Source organism: Portunus trituberculatus, chromosome 38 (assembly GCF_017591435.1).
Source record: "Portunus trituberculatus isolate SZX2019 chromosome 38, ASM1759143v1, whole genome shotgun sequence".
Classification (NCBI taxonomy): domain Eukaryota; kingdom Metazoa; phylum Arthropoda; class Malacostraca; order Decapoda; family Portunidae; genus Portunus; species Portunus trituberculatus.
This window is the reverse complement of record NC_059292.1, coordinates 18601946-18610526: the sequence shown is the minus strand read 5'-3', so window position 1 is coordinate 18610526 and position 8581 is coordinate 18601946. Positions and strand designations below refer to the sequence as shown.

Here is an 8581-nt window from a genome sequence, read left to right as displayed (position 1 = left end):
CAGATAAGGTACAAGAGAGAGATGGATGGGTGGACACAGTGTATTTAGATATTAAAAAGGCTTTTGACAGCGTACCACATAGAAGACTGTATTGGAAAAATAGAACATATAGGTGGAGTAAAGCAAATTATCTTAAGCTGGATGAGGAACTACTTAACAAAAAGATAAATGAGGATGATGATAAGAGACACCCTATCAAGCTGGAGCATAGTAACTAGTGGTATACCACAGGGATCAGTGCTTCCACCAATAATATTTCAAATATGTTAACATTATACAGTTGAACCTGAGTAGCTACATAGATTTGTTTGCTGATGATGTAAAACTCTTGAGAGTAATGAGGAACAATGAGGATTGTATGGAATTGCAAAGAGATATTGATGAGATCTGGTAGTGGAGCCAAAAGTGTAAAGTAATGATAGGCAGAAACTGATATCTCATATATTTAAGAAACTGGTTACTTGGGATGGCAGAACTGTCAGAGCCAGTTCTGGAACTGGTTCTGTGGGGAATCAGTAGAACATAGCTGGTAAATATCAGAATCACATAATTGCCACCATGCTGCTTGGCAACTACCAGGAATACTGGTGGTTCCAAGACTAGTATTCACCAGCTGGCAGAACCAGTTCTGGAACTGGTTCTGCAGAAAATTGGTAGAGTACAACTGGTGAATACCAACATCTCAGAACTGCTAGTGTGTTGCGTGGTGGATACCAGGATGAAGCAGTTCTTGCATTCACCTAGAATACATGCAGTGATGATTATTAAGTATACATTCCATAGGATCTCATCCTCCTGCCCGCTCTTTTAATCACAGAAAGGCTCTTTGATAATCTTGTACTACATGCTGTAGGCATTATTCATAGAAGAAATGAAGTTTTAAGTAGGCAAGAGAAAGAGAGAGAGGAGAATAGAGATCACAGAATCCTATAAATAATTTGCTTATAACATTATTTCCCATGTGGGAGGTAAGCAAATCATCTCTCTGGTATGAGCCATGAGTGACATCATAACCCTGCTATAGTGCAATCTGGAGCACTCTATAGCCATCATAAAGCTTCTGGAATGGTATTTGGAACTCACCCGTGATTCCCATGTTGATAAACATGCATATGGCATATGAGTTATTGATGATGATGGTGAGGAACAATCAGCTGATCAAGATGCAGCTGATATGTATGGAGAAGTATTTGCATATCTAAACAACCCACATAATTTTTTATTACTTACTACTGTATTACCTACGCATACTGTTTTCAGTGTTACATCCTGATAATCTGACGCACTCCTGGTTCACCCACTTGTATTAATGGACTTTTACTGTTTGTAACAATCTTCAAGACATTGGACTTTTAAATCATATTCCCACCATTTTTTACAAAACTTTACTTTCAATAATTCTCTTTCTATACCATCAATTTCAAAATACCATAGCTTCCCTGTTGAATCAGTGTTCACTGAGCACTTTAATTAGACACTCTTTATGCATCTCTTCTCAAAAAGTTTTTTTTCTTTTCTTTTTTACGCAATAGGGAAATCTGCCAAGACCAACAAAATAGAAAAAAGGCCCATTGGCATTACACATTCCCTAAAAGATTTGAAAGAATCAGCCAAAATTCAGGGACAAATATCTTGAAATCTCCCTCTTAAAAGAAGTCAAGTTATAGAAAGAAGAAAATACAGAAGCAGGTAGGGAGTTCCAGAGTTTACCAGTGAAAGGTATGAATGATTGAGAATACTGCTTAACTCTTGTATTAGAGGGTTGGACAGAATAGGAATAAGAGGAAGAAGAAAGCCTTGTGCAATGAGGCCGCAAGAGGAGTAGAGACATGCAGTTAGCAAGATCAACAGAGCAGTTAGCATGAAAATAACGGTAAAAGATAGAAAGAGATTCAACATTTCGCCAGTGAGAAAGAGGCTGAAGACAGTCAGTCAGAGGAGGGGAGTTGATAAGATGAAAAGCTTTTGATTTCACCCTGTCTAATAAAGCTATATGAGTGGAACCTCCATGCAAAGAGTACTCCATACAAGGACAGATAAGGCCCTTGTACAGAGTTAGCAGTTACAGGTGCGAGAAAAACTGGTGGAGACGCCACATAACACCTAACTTCATAGAAGCTGTTTTAACAAGAGATAAGATGTGAAGTTTCCAGTTTAGATTATAAGTAAAGGACAGACCGAGGATATTCAGTGTGGAAGAGGGAGACAGTTGAGTGTCATTGAAGAAGAGGGGATAGTTGTTTGTAAGGTTGTGTTAAGTTGATAGATGGAGGAATTGAGTTCATGAGGCATTGAAAATTAGGTACTTAAGTTTTCTCTGCCCTAGTCAGAAATCTTAGAAAGATCAGAAGTCAGGTATTTTTTGGTGTCCCTGCGTGATCTGTTGACATCCGGAAAGGTTGGTTGTCTCTGAAAGGATGTGGAAAGATGTAGGGTGGTATCATCAGTATAGGAGTGGATAGGGCAAGAAGTTTGGTTAAGAAGGTCATTAATGAATAATAGAAAGACAGTGGGTGATAGAACAGAACCCTGAGGAACATAGCTGTTAATAGATTTAAGAGAAGAACAGTTCCCGTCTACCATGGCTGCAATAGAACGGTCAGAAAGGAAACTTGAGATAAAGTTGCAGAGATAAGGATAGAAACCATAAGAGGGCAGTTTTGATTTCAAAGCTTTGTGCCAGACTCCAACAAATGTGTTTGATATGTCTAAAGCAACAGCAGAAGTTTCACCAAAATCTTTAAAAGAGGATGAACAAGACTCAGTAAGGAATGCCAGATCACCAGTAGAGCAGTGTTGATGGAAGCCATACTGGTGATCAGATAGAAGATTGTAAAGTGACATATTTAAGAATCTTCCAATCAAAGATAGATTAAAAACTTTAAAACAAGCAAGATATTAAAGTTATAGGATGGTAGTTTGAGGGATTAGAATGGTCATCCTTTTAAGAAACAGGCTGAATGTAGGCAAAATTCCAGCCAGAAGGAAAGGTATAAGTCAATAGGTATAGTTGAATGAGTTTGGCCAGGCAAGGTGCAAGCACAGAAGCACATTTTTTGAGTACAATAGGAGGGACCCCATCAGGTCCATAAGCCTTCCGAGGGTTTAGGCCAGAGAGGGCATGGAAAACATCATTATGAAGAATTTTGATTGAAGGCATGAAATAGTCAGAGGGAGGAGGAGAGGGAAGAACAAGCCTAGAATCATCCAAGGTGGAGTTTTTAGCAGAGGCTTGAGAGAAGAGTTCAGCTTTAGAGACAGATGAGATGACAGTGGTGCCATCAGGATGAAATAAAGGAGGGAAAGATGAAGAACAAGATACAGAAATGAGATTATGAATGGAGGAGCCCAACAGAGAAGATATGGTAACAGCCTAACCTGAAGGATTAGAGGTGAGGAAAAGATCAAGAATGTTGGGTGTATCTCCAAGATGGTCAGGGATACAAGTAGGGTGTTGCACCAGTTGCTTTAGGTCAGGGGCGGGCAACCTCCGGCCCGTGGGCCACATCCGGCCCGCGAAGGCTTAGCGTCCGGCCCGCCACCCTGCTAGGCTTTATTAATGCAATCCGGCCTGCGGACCTCCCACTAAAAGTAAAGAAGAAACTCTAATAAATTTTAAGTTTTTAAATGAATAAATTATACTATTGAATTACTTTACATGTCAAGCCAGACATGGAAATGCTTCTTCATGGCAAACAGCACCAGCAGTCTCATTGATTTGTAGAGTGTTCAATGCAATTTTTGTACAATATTTTTCACGTAATCAATGTATTATACAAAATATAGTATTTCTGAGATTTCGTTTTTCACTCCGGCCCGCGACCTCCTTCCAAGAGTCTCATCTGGCACTCACTCTAAAAAGGTTGCCTGCCCCTGCTCTAGGTCATGGAGGATAGCAAAGTTGAAGGCTAGTTCACCAGGATGACCAGTAAAGGGAGAGGAAAGCCAAAGCCAGTAGTGAACATTGAAATCTTCACGAAAGGGTAGAGGGACAGAATGTGCTCCACTTTCAAAGTTAAATAGTCAAAGAATTTACTGTAGTCAGAGGAGTTAGGGGAGAGATAGACAGCACAGACAAATTTAGTTAGAAAGTGACTGTTCAGTCCAAGCCAGATGGTGGAAAACTCAAAAGATTAAAGAGCGTGGGAATAAGAGCAAGTTAAGTCATTGTGCACATAGACGCAATATCCAGCTTTGTAACGAATATGAGAATCAAGAAAGTAGGAGGGAACAGAGAGGGAGCTATTGTCAGTTGCCTCAGGCAGCTGTGTTTCAGTGAGGAAAAGATGAGGTTTAGTAGAGGAGAGGTGGTGTTCTACAGACTGAAAATTAGATGTAGCTAAGACTGCAAATGTTGCAGAAGTTAATGAAAATAAAAAAATTGAGGGAGGTATCAAGACATTTTGGGTCACCACCAAGAGAGCAGCCTGACCTGGGGACATTTCTGCTCCTCTCCCCAGAAGGGGAGAAGGAGACTGGATTTGGAGTTGCCATTTTTAAATTTTGAATTTTAAGTGAAGGGTGTGTGTGTGTGGTAAGTGCATGTAGTTTTGTGAGAAGAGGGAGAGTTGTCTTTAGAGGGCAGGCTGTGACTACCCCCTTGAGTTGTGAGACACAAAGGGAAATGTTCAGTGAGATCACAACTAGCTTTAATGGAAAGTTCACACCATTCCCTGAACTAGATCTTTACCTTATTTTTTATTTTTTTATTTTTTTTCAGCCGAAGGCATCCTAATTCTGATCCTCCATGTCTGGATAGAGATCAGTGTCAGGAGTGTCAGCAAAACTTCCCTACACGTACAGCACTCAGGTTGCATCTCAAAAATGATCATCCTGAGGCACTCATCCACAGGTGCCAGTCCTGTTCAGCCACATTCAAGTACTCTTCTATGTTGCAGCGCCATATCAAGGTGGGTTGATTTTAGGGAAGTGTATGTATGTTGCTTTCTTTCTTCTTTTCTTTCTTTTATCTTTTTATATGTGAAGAATAGAATTGCTATTTCCATCGAGAAATCTGCTATTTATGCTCATACGAAGCATATTATTATTGTGAAATAGAATAGAAAATATATATAAAACAATCTGTTGAAAACAAATTTATAGCTCTATTTTACAACTAATGTTATTGCTCTAAAAACAGGAAAATTGGTAGATTTGCTATAGAATGTGTGTGTGATACCAAAGTAAGGAAAGAAATGAAGTGCACATGCTCCACACAAGCTGGGGACAAGAGCAGAAGTAAAACGAGCGTTCAATTACCTTTCAGTTCTCTTAGGTTTAAGACATGATTATCTATCCTAATTTGGTGCATGTGTAGAATCATGCATACGGTCCTCGTAAGTTAGTGGATGAGTATATTATTCAACCAAAACATAGGCAGGAATAGTGCTTTGACCAATGAGGCTCAAAATCTAAACCAATATTATAGAATTACTGTTGAACCCCGATAAGTCGGACCCCGATAACTTGGATTTCATGATAAGTTGGACTCTTACCAACCCAGGGACTAAAATCTAAGTTGAACCGGCTGCCTGTTTAAAAAATTTTTTTTTTTTATATTTTTTCACTTCTATAGACGTTATCAAAAATCAGATTCCAATAAAAAATTGCATTTTATTTGTAATTTAGAATGATATCAAACAAAAGTTGATCAGAGTTTATACTGATATTGTGAAAATTTATGAAGTGTAAAAAAACACTTTTCAAGATATTCCCTCCTAAATATTTTTCATAATTTTGTCCTTGTTTTGTTATTTGTATTGATTTGATTGAAATGAAATTTTCACACATGATTGTGTATACAATGGTGACTTCCTGGAGCATGATACGATGATAAAGCATTAGATTTCCTTTTCTCTAGAAAATATTATTCACTCGTATGTGAGGGTTTGGAAGGAGCTATCAGCATCGTCACGGCAATGTGTTGTTTCATGACTGAACTGGACACTCTCTGAGTCATTATTAGTGCGTTAAAGTGAGATAATGATACTGTGAAATAGTTATTACTCGTCTGGTCCAGCATCATACCTCTGTCTCAACATAACCTTTTGTAATAGTGTAGTGACACTTTTGTGAGAGGTTGTATAGTTGTAATGATGGAGATAGTGAGAAAAAAAAGCCAGTGTTTTAAAAGCTAATAGCTGAGGAACACCACTATTAATAGATTTAGGAGAAGAACAGTGGCTGTCTACCACAGCAGCAATAGAACAGTCAGAAAGGAAACTTGAAATAAAGTTGCAGAGAGGATACAAACCATAGGGGGGCAGTTTTGAAATCGAAGCTTTATGCCATTTGACATATCAAAAGCTTTTGATATGTCAAATGCTACGACAAAAGTTTCACCAAAATCTCTAAAAAGAGGATGACCAAGTCTCTGCAAGGAAAGCCAAAAGATCACCAGTAGAGTGACCTTGACGAAAGCCTTACTGGCAATCAGACACAAGATAGGGAAGTGACAGATGTTTGAGAATCTTCTTATTCAGGATAGATTAAAAAACTTTAGACAAGCAAGAGATTAAAGCTATAGGATGGTAGTTTGAGGGATTAGAATGGTTACCCTTTTTGGGAACAGGCCAAATGTAGGCAAACTTCCAGCAAGAAGGAAAGGTAGAAATTGATAGACAAAGTTGAAAGAGTTTAGCTAGGCAAGGTGCGAGCACTGAAGGACAGTTTTTGAGAACAATAAGAGGTACCCATCAGGACCATAAGCCTTATGAGGGTTTAGACCAGTGAGGGCAAGGAAAACATCATTATGAAGAATTTTAATTATAGACATGAAATAGTCACAGGGAAGAGGAGAGGGAGAGACAAGCCCAGAATCATCCAAGGCAGAGTTGTGAGCAAAGATTTTAGAGAAGAGTTCAGCTTTAGAGACAAAAGAGATGGCAGTGGTACCATTAGGATAAAATAAAGGAGGAAAAGATGAAGTGAAGTTATTGGAGATGTTTTTGGCTAGATGCCAGAAGTCTCGAGGGAAGTTTGAGTTTGAAAGATTTTGACATTATCTATTTATGAAGGAGTGTTTGGCAAGTTGAAGAACAAGATAGGCATGATTCCTGGCAGAGATATAAAGTGCATGAGATTCAGGAGATGGAAGGCTCAAGTACCTTTTGTGGGCAGCAACCTCTCTATCATGTATTAAACCAAGGTTTAGTAGGTTTAGGTTGAGAAATTGAATGAGGAATGTATGCCTCCATGCCAATCTCTATCACCTTTGTTATGGTTTCAGCACAAAGATATGGGTCTCTGACATGGAAGCAGTAATCATTCCAGGGAAAATCAGCATAATACTTCCTCAGGTCCCCTCAACTGGCAGAGGCAAAAGATCAAAGGTATCTCTGCTTTGGGGGATCCTGAGGAGGGATTGGAGAAATAGGACAAGATATAGAAATGAGACTGTGATCGGAGGAGCCCAATGGAGTTGAAAAGGTGACAGCATAAACAGAGAGTTAGAGGTGAGGAAGAAATCAAGAATGTTGGGCGTGTCTCCAAGATGGTTAGAAATACGAGTAGGGTGTTTAATAGAGATGAAGAATGAATTTTATAAGGTTGGAAAATACAATTACAGGAAGGCAATTTTTGCAAAGTTGAGAGATTACTTTGCAGAAATTGAGTGGAACCAACTGTACATGGCAAGCAGTACACATGGAAAGTGGGATATATTTGAAAATTTTAAATCAAATGATCAGTAGATAAATTCCTTAAATCAAAATCAGTGAGGGGAAGAGGAAGGAAGACTAGTATAACACAAGATGTAAATTAGCAAAACGAAAAAAAGAAAAAGCATGGAATAGATGGCGAAAAAGAGGAGGATGTAAGAATTGGGAAGAATTTAAGGTAGTGAAAAATGAATATGTCCGAATCCTAAGAAAAAATGAAGGAATTATGAGAAAGATATAGGTAGTTGATAAATGCAAAAAAAGAGTCAAAATTCTTTTACAGATATGTGAATGGGAAAATGAAAATCTAACAAACAGGTTTTTTTTATGCAAGAGGAAAACATGCCAAAGGCAACAAAACATAGAAAAAATGGCCCACTTCAATGCAAGCTCCCTAAAAAAATAGTAAAGAATTAGCCAAAAGTCTGAGACAAATGTCTTAAAGTCAAGTCGTTTGAAGATGGAAATACAGAAGCAGGCAGGGAGTTCCAGAGTTTACCAGAGAATGGTATGAATGATTGAGGTTACTAGTTAACTCTTGTATTAGAGAGCTGGACAGAAAAGGGATGAGAGGAAGAAGAAAGCCTTGTGCAGCAAGGCTGCAGGAGGAGAGGAGGCTTGCAGTTAGCAAGATCAGTAGAGCATTTAACATGAAAATAGCAATAAAAGATAGAATGAGATGCAACATTTCAGCAATGAGAAAAAGGCTGAAGACAATCAATCAGAGGAGAGGAGTTGATGAGACAAAATGCTATTGATTCCACCCTATCTTATAAAATCTCTGTGGGTGGAAACTCCCCTCCCCTACCCCCCCTCCCAAAAAAAACTTGCAAAGAGTACTCCATACAAGAATTGATAAGGTTCTTGTACAGAGTTAGTAGTTAGAGAGGTGAGAAAAACTGGCGGAGATACCTCAGAATGCC

At 38.7% G+C, this 8581-nt stretch overlaps 1 protein-coding gene across 1 annotated transcript in view; it reads left to right on the top strand.

The window, feature by feature from the left end:
• The first annotated feature begins 1106 nt into the window (after window positions 1-1106).
• Window positions 1107-8581, top strand: part of LOC123514885 (zinc finger and BTB domain-containing protein 24-like) — a 111904-nt gene continuing 104429 nt past the window's right edge. The window contains exons 1-2 of the mRNA XM_045273144.1: window positions 1107-1186; window positions 4721-4910. Of these exons, the coding sequence (XP_045129079.1) occupies window positions 1107-1186; window positions 4721-4910 (270 nt within the window). The remainder of the gene's footprint in view (window positions 1187-4720; window positions 4911-8581) is intronic.